Raw genomic sequence first — 22,916 nt, 5'->3', positions numbered from 1 at the left:
GAAAGACCTAATGTGGAATGCTGCAGCCAATTCCTATGTCAGTCCCTAAAACTAGAACCCTTTTCTTGCTCCAAGGTATAGTAGAAGATCAAAATGCATAAAAGAACTTATTTAGTAGAAAGGTTAATTTTTTCTGTAATGTTTTTAGTGTGTTTATATTATTTTATTTTGGCTTTTTATTGCATTTTATGTGTTATATAAACTACTTAGAAAACATACAATATCAGGTCATAGGCAAATTATAAAAATAAACCAAACTAAAATGAATACTAGAATGGTCTCACTGGCAACAGAGGCAGGATTTGTGGACTGAGTTGGAGCAGCAGTGTCTTAGTGAAGGCTACCATCACTAGAGGCTATGTAAGGGCATCAAACGAATCTGTTGTATGGCACAAACACTGGGTAGATGTGAAGTGGGGTTGTTCAAGGGCTCTGGGATATCCTGGTCCAAGGTACCCAATCTGTTCTGGGCCCAATTCAAAAAGTTGTTTCTGGCCCTTCGAGCCTTTAACAGCCTATGGATGGGATATATGGAAAAAACAAACCACATGCCTCCTTATGTATTTTCCTGTGCCTAAAGCTCTTCAGTGCAGGATCTGCTATGTGTGGCCCCACCACCTGAGGGAGAAGACCCTTCTCAATGGTGCTGCTCCAAACGTTCTTCCCAGAGAGGTTCACCTGATGTTTGCTTGGTTATGATGTGGCATTTGATTAAGCTTTGTATGAACCTTGTTCCTGTTGAATGTTGCTTACGTTTTCCTGTATTACTTTTATAGTTATTTTAGCCAGAAACTTCTGAACAGCATTTTATGGTGCTGCTCTGAGAATTTTATTTAAGGGCGGCATGTATTCTCATAATATTACAAAAGCAGGTAAAACTTTTGTGTCAGCACAAAACCAGCCATGATGTGACAGCTAACAATTCAGTGAGAAGCAGTTTGTTCAGGTGGACGTTGCTTACTGGCTTTGCAACTGGTATTTGCGATGTTTCCCCAGTCCCAGGTCTGTGTGTATGTGTATAATATTTGTTTGATTTGGGTTCATGTATTCTTAGTAAGAAGCTATAATCAGAATTCTTGGCTTTATTTATTATCTGATTAATATTTATAAACCATACTTTCTGCCCAAAGACAAGCAGGACAATGTATAAACATTATAGCTGCCAGCAATGGGCACACATGGTCCTGTATTTTATTGAAGGAAGGCATTTTGGTGCGCTTGGTGCCTGGCAGTACAGAAAGGAGATTATGAAAAAGGGACCAGTGGGAAAGAGAAGCTCCTAATTATCTTATTGATCTATTTGTACAGATGTAAGCTTTAGGTTCTGTTGTTTAACAGGCTGATGTGAAATGAGCCGGTAATGGCAGGCTTCTGGTTAGGAATTCACAGCTAAAAGTCAGTTAGATCCGGTTCACATGATGTCTAGTACACAGATGATATGCATGGTGGGACTGACCATAACCTTTTCTGTGGATGAGCTTAAATATCTCCTCCTAGACAACCTAGCAATCTCCAGATGTTTTGGTACAGAACTCCCATCAGTTGGCCTGATCAGTGATCAGGCAATGGAATTTGTTTTCCCGAATTTCTGAAGAACATGAGGTGGCACTTCTAGGGCCCTAATTCATACCAGATATTATATTCACCATTGAGCTTGAGGCCTTACACCCACATTCTGCTAAATGTTCAACCCACAGTGTGGGCTGCAGTGCTTCTAGGGGATGGGGCAAATAAAAATAATTAAACAAGTACCCAAACATTTTATCCTTACAACCATATAGAGCTTCAGGACAACCTTCATTATATCAATGCAAATTTGGTCTTTTTATATACAGTTTAAACTTTACTCAAAATCTGGGTGGTTTTGCAGTATTATCTATCCAGGATGAATACCACTTGTTATCTCTCAAAGGTAACCTTTAATTAATGGATGGAATAACCAGAGTCAGTAAATGGATGCTAACAAAATCTGATGGTATTTGAGCAAGCAAGTACAAACAGAGCATCAAAATATGTAATAGCACATAGAAGACTTCTGAGGCACAACATTATACACCATACCTGTGCCCCTCCCCCCAAAAAAAGGACAAGGGAGTCATGACTAAAAGGAAAATTTATATATGCTAGACTACAAAAGCCTAAGAGATATGCAGGGTTCCTACGAAGGCATGATCTTTTGCATGGATATACCTCACATTGCAATAGATAAATAGCATATTCAAATATTTACACTTGTCTAAGCTCTGTTTTGAAAAGATTCTTTGCTTTGTCAGGCTAGTTTGGCAAGCATCTAAGGCATTTTTGTAAGGAGTTAATGCAAAAGCAACCTACCTGGCTGTGCAAAAATCATTAAACACTGTATCAAAGTAATGAGTAATGAGTAACAATGCAACAAAAGTTGAGAAATTTATCAACTTACACTATTAAACTATGTAATGCATAAGGCTAGGAATGCATATAATGTGATCTAGTAAGGTTCTCAATTTAAATTGAATAAAGAATTCATCTAATATAACCTGATTAAATACAGCAGTGAGAATTAAAATATAATGAAATCTGAGGTTGAAAGATGTGGGGTGAGGGGGTGAGTTAAACACATAATAATACTGACTTTAAAATTACATACAGAGTATTTTTACTCTTTACATTTTAGGTGAGAGCCATATCCTCGTGATTTAAAATTAGTTCAAAACTTCATATAAGGAAGCTCATTTGAGCATTGTACATAGTCAAAATAGAGTTCAGTTGAGGATATAAACACCTGGTTGTTCTAAATTTGATAGCACAAACTAAAATAAAAAAGAAGGAAGACCTCGTATAGAACTGTTCATAAATACAAGGCAGTGCAGCAAAGGAAATGCAGTAGGAAGCACTATTTAATTAGGAGAAAGAAAATAGAGCATTTGACCACATTCTAGAGGCATATGAAGAAAGAGAGTATTCATGATCTATCCTGATACATGGGTCTCACTGACAGTTCTCTATTCTCCTGCAGCAAATGCTGAGCAATGCATATCTGCCTACAGGAAAGATCCTTATATCAGTACATCTGATATTTTATTTTTAGTAAAGATTCAGAAGTGCAAGCAATTTTGGCTTCTGTAATCCTTGTCACAAAGTAAACTCAAATTCATACTTCATAAAAATAAGAACTTAGAACAAACTGCCATGAAATTATTATAATATTGGTTACATTTACATCTAGAAAAAGAGCTTTCTTGACCTCGGATTGCACATACCTGGATTTGGAATTGGGCTGAAAGAACAACTGTCAATCTGTAAAAAAGTTTGGACTTCAAATTTTTCTGTTTTCACTTTTGTCAGTTTTCTTTGAAAATAGTGTGTGAATCTAGTCTTGTATATTGAAGAAGATGAGTCTATCCTCAATAGACAATTCTTTTCATTTTTAGTTAGTTAATGATATAATGCTTAGAAAATCCCAATACAGAATATAACATGTAAAATAAAATGTATAGAAAAAGGCACTATTTAACATTTATAGCAAGCAGTAGCCTATATTTGAAAAAAGCTGATTTTTCAAAAATCAGTTTTGCAATATGACAGAATTATCTGCAGCAGTTAGAAGGCTTTGGTTAAAGTGCATTGTTGGTATTCTGCCTGCATGATAATAAATGCAAAATCTTGCAGTATTCTAAAGGCATATCATGCAGCTAGTATATATGCTAGAAAACTAAGTGTGAGCCAGTTCTGTTTATAGCATGTACTCTTAAGTTACTTTACAAGTTGCCTTGAAAATTATATTTTCACTTCCCTCGTTAACTTCTGAAGTTGCTGCAAAGTGGGGGAAAAGGCACGTACCCCCTTTGTGAGCAAAGATCTCTATCAGCTTTGCTTTGACTCGACAGCACACCTTTCCACGGCTTTCGGGGGAAGCAAAGTAAAAAACAAACCTCTTTGGAGCCTCTCTGGGTCAACAGCCAGGGTTGATCCTTGCAGCCCTTTGACAGAAGGTGCCCCCCAGGACACTGCCCAGGCAAGGCTTCCCATTTTGGAGCCACAGAATGGTGCAGCTCCACAGTTGTGCAGCCTGACTAAAATAATGACAATAATCTGAACATTATGAAAAAGTGTGCACATTTGGAGTGCAATGGTGAAAATGGTGCAAGCCAACAAAGGGAAGATGGGCATCCAGGGGCAGCCCCTTCAATGAGCTGCGTGGGCACTCTGAAAGGGCTGTCACCGGCTCTCAGTTTGGATACTGTTGTTCATGACCCCTGGAAAAATAAAGCTAGAGGGGAGAAAAGCCACGGTGAGCCAGAAAGGGCTCATGCTTATAGCAGGCAGAGGAGACAAGGAGGCTTCAGCCACCAAATCCTCTGGGATTTTGCCTGGAGGGCCAAGAGGTAAGGAGAGGAAGAAGACCCTACAGTGAGCCCAGTCGTTTGTTGTGTGCATGCAGGCTGCCTGCACAACAACCAACGCACAGTGGCTCTTTTCCAGGATGGGTTGCTAACCAAGTGCAAACCTGCTGAATCTTATTTCTTCTCCTTACTAAACAAGCTATTTAGAATGCTATTGAAGATGTACATACCACATGGCAAACCTAAAAACTGTTGCCACACTGAACTGGAGAGCCAGTGTGGTGTAGTGGTTAAGAGCATGGGACTGGGACTCAGACGACCTGGGTTCTAGTCCCCGCTTGGCCATGGAGCCAACTGGGTGACTTTGGGCCAGTCACAGACTCTCAGCCCAACCTACCTCACAGGGATGTTGTTGTGGGGATAAGATGCAGGAGGAGAATGATGTAAGCTGCCTTGAGCCCTTTGTAGGAAAAAGGCAGGATATAAATCGGAAAAAAAAAAATTGCCTGGCCAGGAGCAGCTAAAACAACTGCATCAAACACTGCAATTCTATGTCTGTTTACTCCAAAGTATGTTCCACAGCATTCAATGGTGCTTACTCCTCAGGAGGTGCTCCCAAATCATCCAGGTGGTATAACAGAAAAAGTATAACTAGCTGCCATTATAAAGGAAAAGTGAAATATTTTATTATTCGATGAAATACAATGCTGCTTTTTTTCTTCTCTATAAAGAATGCAGTTATAGTAACGGTAACTGGTCATTGATGTTCCAATGTGTAGGCTCTGATTTTCTTAACAGTTAATGCTACATTAGGTCAATGCCTCATGCTATTCCATGCTTTGAAATGTTACAGCTGTACCTGGCAAGAGTGACCATACTTTCAAGGGGAAAGCTTAGGGTGTTAGTTGATCAACTGAGGAAGAAGCCCACTGTTGATAAGTTAATCGATATTCACATACATGATCTGGAAGCCAGTATTGTATGGGACAGTTTTCCCCAACATGGTGTCCTCTGGACTTTAGCTACTGTCAGTCCCAATCAGCATGGCCACTGGTTAGGAATGATGGGAGCTTCCATCCAAAAAATTGGGGTTAGGGAATACTGGTGTAGTGGAGAATTAGAACCAGTGTGACTCAGGTTTCAGTTCCTGCTCAGTTATGAATGCCGTTGGGTGACCCTGGGCTACGCATTGTCTCTTAGCATAAAACTGTGTGTGTATGTGTAAGGGGGGGTGTGTGTCTGCCTGAGTACCCTATAGGAAGGGTCAAGTAAAAATGTAATAAGCAACTATTGGTATTTGTCAGAGTTTTTGTCACATCAGAGACAAAAAGGCATTTGTAGCATCCCTGATAAGAAAGACCATTGTTTTCTGTTTCTTTTAAAATTCTTTTGAAAGACTGTTGTTGAAGCCTGCCCTTATTTACAGAAATCTTTTATATTAGTAGCTCAGAATCACAGGCTTTATTGACTCAAAGCGATTCTGCAGCTATTGCTTAAAAATCTACTTTTAGACCAGCTGTTACTTAAATATTTTAAACTAAAATAATTGCCAAGATGGCTTGGTTTAGATGACACATAAGCTTTGGAGAAACCGCATTATTAAGATTGAGTCAATGACTCAAGTTTAGGGCAGGCAACAAACCATTGGCTCCCCATCCCTTGTTTGTTTATTATATCATATGAATTAGAAATTTTGGCTTGTTTCTCCCCAAACAGCCCACAGTCATAAACCATGGCTTGTTATTCATTGTGACATCCAAACTGGCCCTTTGTTATGGAAGGAAATCAGTTATAGAAGAAACATGCACAGTACAATTTTGAACAAAAGTACGTGGGAGTAATCTCCAATGACCATAAGAGGGTTTACATCTGATTAGATATGAACAGGATTGCTGTTAGATTTGATAGTTTTTGCATTTGCTTAGTACATCTGCTTGCAGAATTGCTGTAACAATTCTGTGTTGCTGCCACATTTCTTTTTGTGACATTCAGCTAACCCAGCAGTCTGTGCTCCCCATCAGAAGCATGTTCTTTTCCCTGGCTCAACACATTTTACTGGGCTAGAACAAAAGCAATTTTTTATTGCAGCTGAAGGCCTTGAAGGATTCTTCATTGCCTTTAAGAAACATAATTGTATATTGATTCTTTAAATGCTTTTCAGCCTTTCTTTTGAAGAGACATTAAAAGTTTTGTTTTAAAAAAATCAAAACCAAAGGATAGCTTTAAAATTATAGATAGAAAATACAAATGTCTGGACTTTTGAAAATCATTCTTTTTAAATCTATTCAAAAATATTAATTCCCTTTTCTTAAACCTACAATTTTGTTTGAAGTTCAAGAAAACAATTTTGTTTTCTGAAAAAGATGTAAAATAAATGGTTGCCTAGGACTCTTCAGACCTGCTGATGGATCCTGCCTGGAGCGCTTAAGAGCCGTCACAACCGTTCCAACAATCACATCAACCTCAGTGGATATTGAAGCACATGTTGGACCAGCATCAGGGCACAGTCATGCAACATTGTCCCAGAACCGCAGCAAAAGGGGGCTGTGTGTTCCCTGGCCCTCTGCCACTTGGTGGAACTCTTACAGCAGTGGCTTTCTTTTTTCCTTCTCCTTGCAAGGGGCTCTCGGAGACTCTTCACCAAAGGATGGGATCAAATGCTACAAAGGACTAAGCAGAAGAGGGTTCTCCTATGTGTAGGAGAGCGGCCATTTCTGACATGGGTGAGTCCCACCACACCTCCTCCCCAAGGTGCTCAGGGTGGAGGTATCCCATTTTTCCCTTCAATCTCAGTTCAGAAATAAGTGCAGGGGGAGGCTCCTGAAGGAACCCAAGGGGCTGTGTGGGTTGGGTTGGGGTATCCCACAAGGCAGTCTGGACCCACAGGACAGTTTCTGTACCCTGCTATAAACAAGCAAACCGATAGGTTAGTTTGGTCCTGTACTTGCAGTGGGAATCTGTTGAGAAATTATTTTAAAATTATCACAGGCCTGCATCTACACTGTGAATTATTTCAGTACTGGATAAATATTGTTTATTGCTTATAATTTTTGTTATTTTCCACCTTACCCACACAATGGGGATCTGAAAGTTTGTTAGGTTCCTCACAAGAGGGAAGAGGGTGGCATATAAAATTCAGTGAACTAATAATCATTGCAAAATTAAATCAGATTCTTAAGAGCAGAATCAGAAATTCGACTAGTCAAATTCTGACATGTTCAAAACCCATTACTTACGGATGGTATCTTCAGCATTGATTTTAGGAAAGAAATCTGTTGTTGTTTAAGGAGAAATATAGAATTAATGTATTGTGGTTGCAGAAATGGTAAGAGAAATAATTAAACTAAACAACTATGGTGCTTAAACATGTGAGCTTACAAACACTTAATTGAAAGAAAGCTTAGCTAAAATCAATAGGATCTGTTTCCAAGTAAACAGAAAAGAACTTAAACAATGGAACACCTCACAATGGAGTCACTGCTTTTATGGATGAGCCTGGAGCCCTGTTCTGCCAGTATAATCTGGTGTCCCTGCAACAGTGGTAGACAAAATCATCTTAGTGTACCAAAGGACTTTTACAATATCCCATTAAAAGCTTTGAAGAAGGTGACCTTTCAGTTATGTATCTAAACATCATGGGCATATCCATTTGCACCAAGCATGCAGCACCTACCTGGAGAGGGTTCTGAAAGGGCTCACCAGAGCCCTGCTTGCTCTTCCAGCCACCTATGTTTGCCCGTGGCCACATGCACAGGCATCCCAAGGGCACATTAGAGGAAGCTGTGTATGCTTCCTATATCCCCATCAAGCCCTCTGTCTCATGCCTTGCAAATTGCTTATATTTCAAGGGCAATGGGAGACATGCACAAGTGCTCGATTCTCTAATGTTTCTGTTGTGCTGCCTGTGTAGGGAAAGGGCGAGGTCAGAAAAGAAGCTCTGTTAAGCCCTGTGGAAACCTCCTTGCATGGGTCTATTTCATTAACACCATGAATAAATAACATTGGTGGAACAAACCTTATGGTCAATTCTACAGAAACAATTTGACCTTTTTAGTGTTTTGTAATAATGAGCATTTCCTCAAATTGCCTGTATGTTACTTTTGAGGACAATCAAGTTACATACAAGCTATTGTTGACCCAAGTAAAAAGAAATGAAATATTTGGAAAATCTTACAGTGCAGAAAGCAAGATATTCTTAATGAAATATGCAAAATCAAAGTTAATCAGGCTAGTGTATCATAGGCATAAAAGCTAAGTTTGATTCAGTTATGCCTTTTGCTTTATGGCTTGAGCAGGACAAGAAAATAATGAATGATTAAAATACATTTGGACCAGGCATATTGCGGTAAATGCACACTTAAAACTGTTCTGATGATTGTATATTGGGGATTGTTTATATATAAATAGCTTGCTTATACCTGTGACTTTTTGTTTGGATAAAATCTGCTCTTTACTATAAACTGATCTAAGAATGTTATTCAGTAATAAAACTTGCTTTGTTTATGTTTGGTTTATGTTAATCAGAGAAAAGAGGTAGGAATAACCTTAAAACTGAAGAATCAGCATGCTTTTAAATTTAAATGTGATACGTTCAAACCAATAATAAAACAGAAATGACATTCAGTGTCAGCAGTAACAAATCTAACATTTGTAAATAATACAGTATAGAGAATATAATTTAAAGAACAATTTATATAAGTGTGCTTTTTCCTATAAATTTTTTTGCTTTTTTAAAAAGTCTATAGTCCATAGATATGAAAGGGAGGATCAGTATCAGTCCCATTCTATTTTCCCATTAGTTGTACAGAACAGTAAAAGAGGTTTCAGTTTACATTGCCTATGGCAGTCTTATTGGTTGCTATTCTTGTTTTGTTTGTAGCTGGAACAGTTCGGAATTTTTGTTGCTGAACTTTTAGCATAATGAGAATACCAATCCCTGTCAAAAACAGCTTTAAGTTGCTTGATTATGCTGGTTTTGTTCCCTGCACCATCCTGGTTGATGACAAGACCAGCTCCAGCATTCTGATTAAAATAGGTTCCGACCCAGTCAAAATTACCTGTAAATAAAGGAAAGAATAGCAAGTAGCATGTTGGTAGTGAAAGTAAGTTTAAGAACAATCCTTATTCTTAAACTTGCCTCCCTCTAGTCATAGCAAATGCTTTTATTGCTGCGTTTGATTACTCTAAAAGTAGATTGCTCTTATTTTCTAAATCATTTTCTCAGCTGTTCATATGTAAGGTTAGTGGGTGATACCCTGTTTCCCCAAAAGTAAGACCTAACTGGAAAATAAGCCCTAGCATGATTTTTCAGGATGCTCGTAATATAAGCCCTACCCCAAAAATAAGCCCCAGTTAGGATTGTCAGCCAGACAGATGCATTTAGTACATCTGTTGCAACACAATTCAGGGTTTGGAGAGTTATGATGATGTTCCAGAAGAAGATGGCATGACTGTACTTTAATAAATGTAGATTTTTGTACATGAATAAATGAATAAATGTAGATTGTTGTACATGAAAAAATAAGACAACACCTGCAAATAATCTCTAGTGCGTCTTCTGGAGCAAAAATTAACATAAGACCCGGTCTTATTTTCAGGGAAACATAGTAGATTATCCTATACAACTTTTCACATGCAACATTTATAGGTTTTCTATATTGCTCTTTATGGAATAATAAATTAATTTACTGTAGCTTTGACACTGCAATTAACCTGTATTAACCAGTCTGCAAGTGGATTATCCAGTGATTCACTTACCAATATAAGCAGCTCTGTCAGTTACCACATACTTGTTGCGATTTAGCTTGAGAGCAGAAGAGTTTTTCTGTTCTTTTAAAAAACAAGCATTTTCTTCTTCTAGATCAAAAAATTTCTGCATTAAAGAAGAAAGAACCAGTTAGTGAAACCTATCCCTTTGACAATCCTGCAGAAGGAAAACATAAAGATGATGACATATCACATTAGGGACAGTTGAAATACAGAGTATAAAATATCATGGAATTACTTCAGTTTATAAAGATTTCATGGAAAATGCCACATTCTGGACCCATTTGCCAGTTTTGATCACACTGTGAAGGATTTCCAAATTAACAGCCATATTGATGTTCAAAAGCCTGGTGTCTCATTGCCAGTTATGCAAACAAAATATTGGTCAGGAAATGGCCGTGATTGTATTCGCTAATGGCTTACAAGGGGGTAGGGTATTGTGAAAGAGGATCCTCCACTTAAATGAGCAGCAACCTATGGGGAGTGAGATTTGTGGTCTTGCCAGGAGCAAGCCTCTGAAGACAGTGGCAGAAGATGTCTGTCTATCTCAGCATTCTGCAGCTCAATGCCCAAGGGGGTGTAGAGAGCCCAGATTAAACATGCCTGCATGGCCCCAGCCCATGTTTCCTTGGTCACTGCTCCACTGAACATTCAGAATAGAGATTTGCAAGAACAGTCATGCAATGGTTAATATCATACAGATGATTCTTCCTGCAGACACTTGGAAGTTTCTATTCAGCCAAGGATCCTTATTCTCTTTTGTCCTAATGTATAGGAAAACTATTTTTACAATAGCCATATCTAGTGGCATATAATGCCTTGAAAAATATAGAAGGTGTATAAAATGTAAAATATCCAAAGTTGTTCTTTCAGGAAAAAAGAAAGTGATTTAAAAATCACTTGTGGCAGAATTGCTGGCAGTCTTAATATTATCTCATATACAATATGGTAGATTTCTGGTTTATCAGTATGTGTTTGCTGAATGATGTTAAAAATGAACTTAGCTCTCAGCAATGTTTAATATAGTTCAGAATTATAAAAATTTAAAAGCATATTATGGCACCTGCTTGTCAAGAAGAAAAGTGGGGGAAATAAAATCTAATTCAATTAAGCTATTTTAAATACTAGGAAAGCGTTGAATAGAAAAGGAGAAGCACACTGGTTTCTGAATCTGTCATTAACACTTTTTCTCTATCCTACACCTGCTAAACCAGCAACCACTCTCCTGTCAGAACTAGTTCCCTGGAGGATGACTGCTCGTGTGATGACAAGTGAAGGAAAACCAAGCTGCACCTTGGAAATGCCCTCTGGTGATGCACCTGGAAAATAACGTTGCTGCAATTCATGCGATGGGGACTCAATACTTCAGCTTCCTAAAATCAGCTCCCCTTATTGAATAAAGACTGAGGGTACTGCTTTCCTAAGCCCTGAGAAGTGGGAATGCTTTACCTCAGCCCTAGCCCTGAAGAGAGGGGAGAGAGAGCAGTGCTTTCTTCTGGCCATTACCATAACTATTTGCTTTTTGTTTTTGTTTGTTTAATTTCTGTACCACCCAACAGCCAAAGCTCTCACTAGTGGGCTCTACCTGGCTCAGTGATGCCTACAACAACTTGGGAGGGTACAAAGACAGAAATAAGATGGCTAAGCTAAGATAGAAAGGATTGCTAAGCCTTTTCTGCTATCAGTTCTTAGAGGATGTCTGGCTCAGGATGAACTAGCAATCAACAAGGGAAGCATCCTTTCCAGATCTCTCACATATTCTGTTCAATGGTGAATAGCCCCACCCATCCATCTTGGGTCAACTCTATAGGAAGTAAGCCACCAAACCTTTCCCTGCTAAATTCTAAGGGCTGTTAGAAGAATAAGCTGGCTAAACTTATGGCTCTGCTGAGCAGCAATCATGATAGAGAACTTCTGGATTTAAGGAAAATTAAAATGCACAAAACAAATAAAACCATGCTGTATTTCACAAATATATTGCAAGGAGGTTATTTATTTCTAACAACCAGCAAGAACATATATAAGCAATATGTTAAAAGAAAAGAGAAGGGATTTACACTGTGGATTTTGGAATGGTTTTGGGTATATTTGTGGTAGTATTTCATTATTACATTTTATTGTGTTTGAGTACTTAATGAAAAGGCATTTTAGTAATATTAAAAATAAACATTCCTCACATATCTTTTTGTTTTGCCTTAAAATTCTACTTAGACTAGTACCATAGGTTCATAGCTTAATCTCTCCCATGAAATCAGTGAGTTCTAAAGGTGTTTAAATTTTGGCTGGGCTGTGTCCTATCAGTCACTTTTAAAACTAACTTTCTTACTTTTACCCTGAAAAATTTAGAGCAACCCTAAGTGAAATTAAGGGAGAATTGCACTGGCCAGGGTAGAATGCAGGTGCTGGCAGCAGTTTTGCCCAGCATTTCAGTCCTGCAGAACTTTCTATGCACCAGGCTAGCATAGTTGAAAGGCGAAGACTGAGTGCCTCTTGGGGCAATGTAGTGGCTTAGCTAATTCTGATCAGCCCCTGGCCCGCAGTGGTGCTTTGGAGACCCCATGCCTTCAACTTCCAGCAGAAACTCTCCATGAGGCAGTGGAGGTTCTGCAGTGGTGGGGCACTTCATCCCTCCCCACAGCGGAGAGGAGTTCTGCTGGTTTGGGTTGGCAGAGAGGCTCTCTTGTCATCTTCTCTAGGAACCGACTCAAATCTCCTCTCTGTGGCTGTGCCAGAGGGGGAAAGAATGGGATGCCAGAGAGCTCCAGGGGTTTTTCATAATGCTAACCAATTGGTGAGCTTAACATTGGAATAATATTATGCAGAAAGAAAGTGGGGTGAAAAGGAAGTTCTCCATTCATGTAATCATGGAAAATTGTCAAAGTTGTACAATGGATTTTACTGAGTTAACAAATGCTCCCAAACCCAACATGTTTCTTCCTGGGAATTTATATTACCAGCGTTAAGTAAAGAGGCACATATCACAGAATGTGCTGAATTGACACATTCACACAGAATGTGCTAAACTGACAAAAAGAAAATCAAATGCAATCTAATCAGCAACAGAGAGTTGGGTGGGTTGGATGGAAAACTACATGGGTAAACTGAGATATTTGGCACTAGGCTGCCATTCTTATATTGAATTAACAGGAAAGAAGACAGCATGTTATATTTGGCAATGAAGGTTAAATTTGATTGAGTTACTTATTTGAAATCAGTTGTGGTGTCTTCACAAGAAATTTAATTGGAACATTTTTTAGATTTATAAGAAACATCATGAAGAATACTTACAACTTTTAAACTACAGCCAGAAACTTCAGTGCAAATTGCTTTAAGAGATGAAACAAAGTTAAATGTGAGTGGATTTGTTTCTTTTGAGAAACTTATGAGGAGTCGTACTTTAATATTGCGCAAAATCAGTGCTTCTCTTATCTTTCCATCCAAGTATGGCCAGTACCTATGGAGAAAGTATCCAATATTATTCTGTTATTTTTAATAGAAAAAGCAGGACTTCCTAGTTCAATTAAAAATAATTAAAATAAGACGCACACCCCAGTTGACTATGTTGAACAACTAGTAGCAAACCATGAAAGGGACAATTCTTGTTAAGACTGCATTGGTTGAAAAAGTGATCATTAATAGTATGCAAGGCCTAAGTGACTCCTGAGTCAACTCCAAGTGGCGGCGGGGGGGGGGGGGGGTTGCTGGCTAAATCCCAACTGCATGAGACAAGAGCATGTCTAGGAATTTGCAGGAGGCATTACTAGAACTGGCAAGTTGCTAAGAAGGTTTCTTTTGGTCAGATCAATAATGGGATAAAGTCATCCAAGAGCCCAAGAGCTCAAATCTAGCAAATAATCACAAATTACTTTGGTATTTTTAGTATTATAAGAAACAGACATGTATAAATGTAAAAAGGAAAGTGGATACTGAAACATAAGATTGAAAGTGGAACTTCAGTGGAACTGCTACAACCAAAGAAGGTCTCTTTGTTAGTACTTCATATTCAATGTGAGAAAATAATTCCTTTCACCTTAAGTTGTGTTGTTATGTGCCATCAAGTCATCTCTGACTTGTGGCAGCCCTATGAATGAAAATGCTCAGTTAGTCATTGTTAATTGGCATATTCTGATAGGGAGAACAAAGTTCCTATGTTTCTGACACAGAAAAATCTTTGGGAAGTTTAACACTTAGTTCTCTCTAACCTGAACATGTGGCATCCTAAAATAAACACTTAATTGGGAAGTGATGTTTAAAAAATAAACAGCATGTTAAATAAACAATAAATAAGCCACACTTTATCCCTTTCTTGTCAGAAAGAGAAATTAGATAGGGTAGCTGCAGAACAGTTGAGCAATCTGGTCCCCTGAATGAAAAACAAGCATTCTTGCATGCTTTCTACTACTAAATGTCAGAGATTCTCAACCCCTATTTTCTACTTTTCTAAAGCAAGGTTGGGAAACTTCTCTTCTGGGGCTGGATTGCCCATCCCCAGACCAAGTCAGCAGGATGGGTGTCAAGGCCTATGGCCCTCCCATCCCATAATATCATCTAGCACAGCCCTGCATCCCAACACTCACAAGTGGCCTGTGAGCTGTATGAGAAGCGGATCCCCAGGTTATCTCTGATTGCCCCCTGCAAGCTGGGTTGGGCGCACCTCTCTTTTTCTAAAAAGATGGCACCTTTCTTAAGTGGATGGTGTTTGAACATTCTGAGGGGTCATGATTTGTATCAACCCAAAAACAAACAAACAAGATTTGTATCAGCTTCATATAATTTCTGGTCTGGATCCCACATTTGCAATCTTGTTGATATCTGAGGCAAGAGCTGGACGACTAAATGTTGCCTCCAGGAAATAACTGAATGAACACTGCTTTCAGAAGCAACAGCTTATTTCTCTTAATACAATCATATACAAACACAGTTTTCTGGTATTCACTGACCTTGGCTCATTTGTGACATTGGTGATAGGCAAGTAGTCCATAACAGCAATATAAACAAACTGTTGAGCATCATCAATAACACTATAGATAGCATCAATATCTAAAACTCTGTCTTTAGGGCAAAGTAGCTTGGGAGAATTCTGTGAAAATAAAAGGTCAAAACTTACATTAGAAGTTATGCAGAGGATTTACCCTTTCACCTTTCTTCAGTGTAGAATAAATGCATAAAATTATTATGCTTCATCAGCTTTGTAACGAGTAGGTGATATGTTCAAGGAAATTACTGTTTGATACACAGGATTCAAACAAGTATTTTCAAATACATAATCTAGAATTTGCTGGATGCACAAATGAGTACAAATTTTCTGTACTCTATGACCTGGTTTGCACATAATGCTAACCTATGAGTTAACTCCTGATTAACCCATGATTTGTCTAACATACATTTGAACCCTGTTTAATCCAATTTTTCTGGCAGACAGTTTAGCAAACTATTATTTCTTTTCTCAGTCTTTGTGTTGTTTTCTCATTTTGCACACTCCCTCCCTGTTTCCCAAATTCCTTTACTGGCATGAAAAAAGTTCTGTATATGCATGTGTGCATGTTTTAACACTCACGCTGTCTCTATGTCCTGATGGAAAAAACTATGATCAATTCATGATTTTGGGATGACATTTAACAACAACCCATGTTTTAAACAACCCAAAGCATACAGCCCATCAGCTCTAACCATGGGACTCTTAGCATGGCTGGGTTCACACATCAGGACAAACCAAAGTTCAACAACCTGTGGGCTAAACCATGAATTTTTATTACGTGTATGTCTGGACCAGATCAATAACTGTTAGCCCTCCTTAAGGAATCAGAATATGTGTAACAAATTCTTAAAGAGTCAGAAACAAATAATCACATGTCAGTTCCTGGCATTCCTATACCAAAGCTACACAGGTCAAATCACACCTTGTCAAGGTCCATCATTTTTCAAAGTCCCTGTGGATCCTACATTATGGATTCTAGACACGATCTACAATATAATGACCTGGTTTACCCAATCACAGTGACGGAAATAAAGCACAGTGGCTCTTTTTCCCTTCTGTCACACATGCTAGCTGGATTTTCTGAATTACCCTTGCTGACTTGGCTTGCGATGTCATCCGAACTCCGGCAACATGGTTTGTTTGTAGTAAGGGAGCAACCTAGAAATAACAGCCCACAGGTTATTTGAGGTTGCTCCCAATCAATCAAGCCATGCTGCCTGAGTTTGAATGACATGACAAATCATGCCAGGGGCGGTAATTAGAGAAATCTAGCTGTCACATGACCAGCACATGCAGCGAACCACCATGGTTTGTTAGCAACACTGTGATCATGTGAACCAGGAAATGACAGTTGCCGCTGCAGATATTCTATGATGTGTGTACATCCCATGTGTGTTTTTGGAAAGTCAAAGCCAAGTCTCCATTCTATGTTACAGGGAACAGTTAAAGAAGAGAAGTGACTATTTTGTTACAATATTCACTGGTTATTAGTCTACCTCCGAGATGGCTTGAGACCGGGCTACCTGGAAGGTCTTCCTTCATATGAGCCCACCTGGGGTTAAAATTCTTCAGAGGAGGCACTCCTCCTGCTACTACCGCCTTCAGGGTCAAGTCTGGTGGTGGTGGAAGAGGTGAACCCCTGGAGTGGCCGCTCCCAGCCTTTGGAGTCCCTGCTGAGGGAGGCCAGGTTGGCTTCCACTCTGCTGTCCTGCTATTCAGTGTCTGCAAAGATGTTCGGGCTGAGTACTGCTTTTATTCTGTGAATCTTGTGCGTTCTAACTGCCCTTGCCATTGTCATTGTCATTGTCGTCGTCGTTATTTTCATTTCTATACCATCCAAAAGCCAAAGCTATTTGGACAATTCTCAATTTAATCTTTGAAATTCTTTTAAACAATTTTTAAAAATTTTAAAACGCTTAGCTTCCTTGCATTATTTTCTTGGTGAAAAGGTGGGTACAAATCAAGTCAATCAAACAATATCTTTGTATTATTTTAACATAATTTATATTGTATTTTAATGTTGTATCCACTTTGTGACCCAACCAGAGAATGTGTGTCTTTGTATGGCAACAGAAATAATAATAATAATTAATTTTTATTAAATATGCTGTTTTGCTACTTTTTCTTCCTAGTTTCTATTCCATTTATTTTCCTCCTTGTCTGCAAAAATTATCCCTGATCTGGCATGCAGTCTGTCCTAAAATTATTAGTGTTAAACTTTGGCTGCTTGTGGGAGTGATGATAATAATGGAATAATAAATGATTCAAGCAACAGTAACGTCATTAATTCTGAAAGGCAGTCAGCAGCTTCTGTGACCTTATATAGAAAGTACATGTTCTTTTGTGTTTATCAGCCATAGAGATGATTTTTGTTGCCTAGCAACTGTATCACAATGGTTGCTAAAGGGAAAGCACCCAGATTTAATATCATGTGGACATGGAAAAAACAAGGAAGGGTTATCCAAGATAGTAGTTTTCTTCCTATTGCTAAGCATGTCCTATTGTGACACGATAATATATCCATCACTGGATTTTCATCAGGAAAAAAACCTATTTAGTGTTTCCATACTATAAGTTATATAAACTAACAGTGGACTCATTTTCTGAATGTGGATAATGTTGCATTAGGCTTGGGGGAATCCAATGTTTGCAGAAGTACAAAAATAATGAAAACACCTCTAAGATAATAAATCCCTTTCGGAATCTCAGTGTGAACTGATGATGGTTGACTATTTGAAGAACAGGGGAGAAATGGAATGGAGAATCCTAGAAATGTACATGGTTGGCAAGCAAGAACTGTGTAGGGTTTCACCATAGTGCAACATTTTGTTGCAGACACCATTTGTTTAATAACCAATAGATAGTACGACAAGACTCAAACAATATATCACAGTTATTGATTTTATCCAAAGGTTTTCAGAATATAAGCTCAGGATGAAATTCTTGGTTCCTAAAGTTGATGACTTTTAAAGGAAGTGAGAGCTCAACTAGTAAATTCACCCATCCCATTCAAAGAGATGTGTTCCATTTTGAACTGGCCCAAGATCCCTGGAGTTTACTCAGAAATGAAATTGCTCAAAGGTGGATACATCAGGTGATTAAAAATATTTTAAATAAATAATCTAATAATACATGGAAAGTCTGTTACATATATTTTATTTAGCAATTGTGAGAAAAAAGAACCTATAGAAATGTTATCAGTGAATCACAATTTCAATACAAATACAATTAATTTAAAAGGAATAGAAAATAAGTTAGTATTATGAATTATAATTGCTTTATGAATTTAATTCTTCTATTATGATATTGCTTTATCGAAGAAAAAAATGAATATTAATTACTAATCGTTGGTGGATTTGTGGATATGTTATAAGGTGAATTATTATTTTTGAAACCCATCTCAAAACATTTTTCTATGTAATAATTATTAATTTTAATTAAGTATTAATTAACTTACCTAAGTATTATAAAGTTAAAATTGTAGTTATAAATTTGCCAGAAGTAATAATAACTATTGACTTTTTATAAAACTTCCCAAATTTGGTACAATATGTAATATTTGTGTAAGGTCCCTTGGTATCTTTTTCTTTTCTTTTTATTAAATAAAATAAGAAATATTTGATTCTACATATTACTTTTTTCTTAAATTGGGGTTACTGACCTGTGACCCTACAGATTTTTTTTGGGCTCCAGATCTCATCTACCCCAATCAATGATCAGAGGTAATTGTAGTCCAACAACGTGTTGAAGAACACAGGCTCCCTGTTCCTGTCTTAATTAATAACTAGATATTAAATAATCTAGACAAAGACATGCTGGCCTTAAAAGTTAGTATCAAAACAAAGTTAGTATTTAGGCTTTTCTATGTAATGGACCAATTTAGTCCTTTATCAAGTATGAACATTTATATATCATCTACCAAGGACACGAATTTCATTTTCATGGGATGAAAACAAAACAGAAGAGAGCAACTCTGGGAAGAAGAGAAGAGACAAGGCGAGAAGAGAAGAATGTCCAGTCTAGGGATCACTATATTCTCTTACTTATTTGTGGTATATTACATATTACATATTTGTGGTATTATGAAGAAATGCAAGCCTGGTTCTAAGAATCAATCAAAGGAAATCATATTGTGATTGTAAGTAAATAAGGTTTAGTAGTTACCTCGGCACCTTTGTTTAGGAAGTAGATGAAGAAATATCAATAGAAGACTTGGCTTAAATCAGTTATTTAAAATGGCCTTTTCCATTGCTGATTTAATAATGATTCAACTTACTCTCCCTGGTTTGGATCTTGTAATTGCTAGTTCTACCTTGTCTTCTGCACCCCTTAGTCAGCAAAATAACACATTATCTTTGCAAAGGGAGGGTGATAGGTGCTTGACTAAAGGCTAAACATTACATTCAGGAACATAATTTGTTGTCTGGGTATAGGGATTTGTAGTTCTGTCTGACACACTAAAAAACTTAAATAGCTTTTGATGTAAGCTGGGGCTGTGTGTTTCTATGGCACAAATCACAGGTATTGGCCTGTTCTTAAGCACTTTTACCACAGCAGCTGCAGAAAGTAACTATGGAAAATTCATCTGTAATAAAACTAGAGGCTGATCAGAGATCAATGGTAGGTGAATTCTAAGGAAACCACACATGTGGAATATTATATAAATATTGATTCACTCTATATGGCCATGTGTATGTTCAAGTTCTGATGAAGACTATTTCTCAGCCTGTATAAAAAGAAGCAAAGAACAAGCATTCTCCAGACAAACAAAACAAAAACAAGCTCACCGAGACAAAGACTTGCGATTTGGTTTCATTCAATTTGAGGATCAGTTTATTTTCAGTGCCATAAACTGCATACAGTCTCTTAGACCAAACGGGAGGTACTTTGCTCTTGGATTTCAGAGAACTGTACAATGCAAATGTCCGTTGTAAATCTAACACCAAACAACTGCAATTATACACGATGACACCCAGTTCTTTCATCTGTGAAATATAAGTGCAAATTAGTAAGAGCATTGTGTTGTATCTCATCCAGTTGATGTTATTTTTTAAGAAGTTCTTTGTTTTAAGTAGCTAAATGCAAGAAAGTATTGCCCTAATCTGAAATAGATCTGTAGGGACAACACCTTACTCTAAGACAAAATGCAATTGCTTTTATTGCCTCCATATACATATATTAATGCTAAATATTTTAACATCAGCCCTGATAGAGGGAAAAGAACAGAAAGGCATTAATATTTTAACTATTATTTGTAAGTGACTAACACATTCTGTGTTGATAACATGGCAGGTCTGGTTAGTAAAGGACATATAGATTATTTATTTCCTGAAATAAAATTTTTGTCCAGCGAAGCTGAACACAGTGAATAAAAAACACTCCCTACCCATTCATAAAAATAACTGAAGACATGTTACTTATTTTTCAGTTCCTTATATCATCAAAACAACAACTCTTCTGAATGTACTTCTTTACAAGAATCACCTTGGTGACAGCTGGATGTCACGGAATCACGCGGTTGTGCTAGCATCATCCTTGGGAACAGTCTATTCTAGTCCCTGGTGAAAAGTACTGTATTTACTTTCCTGAGCATAAGACCAATGGAAGAAAAATTCTGATCAATACAGACATGAATTCAATTCTGAGTATATTAATATGAATATACTGAGGGTGCAGTTCTACATATGCTGAGTTGATAGTAATAATCCTACTACTTCCAGCATTCCACAGAGTTCTAGAGTTTCCTGTCCAAATGTACATATGATTGTGCCCTAATATTATTTTAGCTACTATTTCAATGTTTAACTTCATAGTTTATTACTTTAGTGCAAGTACTAATAAATATGTGTTCTCTTCTCCATGTAGCAGCTAGACTGCATTTTCAGTCTTTCTGTTAAATTTACACAGCTTTGCTGTGGCTACCTTCCACATACATCGCTGAGCTGTACTTTCCAAACCACTTTGGCAAATCCTTCTGAAAAGAGTGGATTATTCATCCTTAGCCACATCCAGCAGGAAATCCCCCACAGAAGGTGTGTGTGGGGGGACCATAAGTGGAATGCCAGGTGGCACTTGGGGCTGAAGGGGGAAATAGAGGAAAACTGAGCAGTGGTACACTCTGTGAGTACTGGGAGTCGACTCATTTATGGTGCATAGAAGGATATACACAAACCCTTCAGGGGTGCTAGATCCTGTACTGTAAGAGATGTCCTGTACTTTTAGCAGTGGCAAAGGAAAGGACCTTTTAGAAAATTCAACATGTCCCATTGTGTTTTGCTACAAAGAGAAAATGCTTTCTCTCCTTTATACAACTCAGAAATGTATAGAATTTGGGTTTCCTGACCTTGCAATCCTAAATACTTTTGTATGGAAGTGGAGAGAGCTAGAAACTGTTGGCATAACAAAGCCATCCCATAGATCATAAATTATTTTCTTAATGAGGATCTTCCCAGCTTGCCTTTGGATATGTTAAGAGACATGTGAAGATCACACCAAGGCAACCACATATGCTGATATTATTCGATTAGGCTTGGATTATTTCCTATTCAAACATTTTGTAGAAAAGAATAGTTTTATTTTAAACAATTCGATTATGTTCTCCATTAGTACTGGTTTGAACTCTATTCCCACAGTTTATGAAGCAGCTTTATTTTTATTTTGCAGATATACCATGCAATTATATGCATGCTTACTCAAAACAGAAGCAAGTCCTTTCAGTTCAATGGGACTTACTTCTAGGTATTTATTTATTTTTGCATTTATATGCCACCCCCCTACTCCTAACAAAGCCTCTGGGTGGCTGTGAGCGAGTGAGCTTTTCACTGACATATTCTTGTACATTACTTACTTTTTTATTCACTCTTCACTCAGATTATAAATAATGATTTCTTAAGGCTATACTTCTGACTCATTCCCATTTATCTGCTTGTTTGGAATACTGAAATAAGTGGCATTGCAAAATTAGGCACTTCAGCCCCCTGCCACATACACAATAAGGTGATATGGTAATGCACAATAAATACCAATAGAATAGGAACCCATTCATACCATTCTGTTTTACTAGTTGCTGAAGCTAAGCAAAGCATACTTAGGTTGCTGGACTTAAGTGGGTTTGAGGGAACTTCCAGAAGAATCTTTGTTGATACTATCATATTCATGGAGATTTGGGTTTGGGGAGAGGGAAAATCTGATTCTACTTATGAGCCATCTGTATTTTCTTATAATGTCTTCCCTTAGCAGAAAATATATTAAGAGAAAGAGAGAACCAGAAGGATCTTCTCCTTCCTTATACACCCTCATGCCCCTTAAGATCTGTGGAAGCCCTGCTCTGGGAACCCTCTCTAAGAGAGGTAAAAAGGTCATCAACTCAGACTAGGGCCTTCTCTGTCATGGCACCCAGACCCTGGAATGTACTTCCCAGAGAGGTACACCTGGCACCAAGCTTATACTCCTTGGCACCAGGCCAAAAACTTTTTATTTAAACAGTATTTTAAAATCAACAACATTTAACCTTCAGTCACTCTGTTTGTTTTGTGATTTATTGTTTTGTTCTGTTTCAATTTATTTATTAGAAATTGTTGTTTTAATTGTTCTTTTAAATATTGTAATCCATTCTGAGATTTTTGTATAATAGAACGGCATACAAATGCTATAAATAAATAAATCAATCTCCATTTTTTCTCTGATTACTAGGGCTAGTAGCCCTCTTTCTAGACTTTCTGAGCCAAGTCAGTGCCTTGATCCCTACATTCATGGCCTTTACTTCTACTACCAAGATATGAGACACATTTGTAAAAAATAAATATACCAACATTTTGTAAAGCTCAAACATGTACTGGTAAAGCTATTGC

The 22,916-nt window shown here is 37.7% G+C and overlaps 1 protein-coding gene across 1 annotated transcript in view; it reads right to left on the bottom strand.

Moving 5' to 3' along the window:
- Positions 1-2,858: 2,858 nt before the first annotated feature.
- PLD5 (phospholipase D family member 5) overlaps positions 2,859-22,916 on the bottom strand; it is an 80,191-nt gene continuing 60,133 nt past the window's right edge. Inside the window, 6 exon segments of the mRNA XM_044419723.1 lie at positions 2,859-9,187; positions 9,189-9,379; positions 10,080-10,194; positions 13,377-13,542; positions 15,029-15,168; positions 19,854-20,051. Of these exon segments, the coding sequence (XP_044275658.1) occupies positions 9,146-9,187; positions 9,189-9,379; positions 10,080-10,194; positions 13,377-13,542; positions 15,029-15,168; positions 19,854-20,051 (852 nt within the window). The 3' untranslated portion in view covers positions 2,859-9,145.

The sequence above is a fragment of the Varanus komodoensis genome, unplaced genomic scaffold, assembly GCF_004798865.1.
Source record: "Varanus komodoensis strain SLA01 unplaced genomic scaffold, ASM479886v1 scaffold1, whole genome shotgun sequence".
In the NCBI taxonomy this organism is placed as follows: Eukaryota; Metazoa; Chordata; class Lepidosauria; order Squamata; family Varanidae; genus Varanus; species Varanus komodoensis.
The sequence above is the reverse complement of the archived record's forward strand: the minus strand, read 5'-3'. Positions and strand labels throughout refer to the sequence as shown.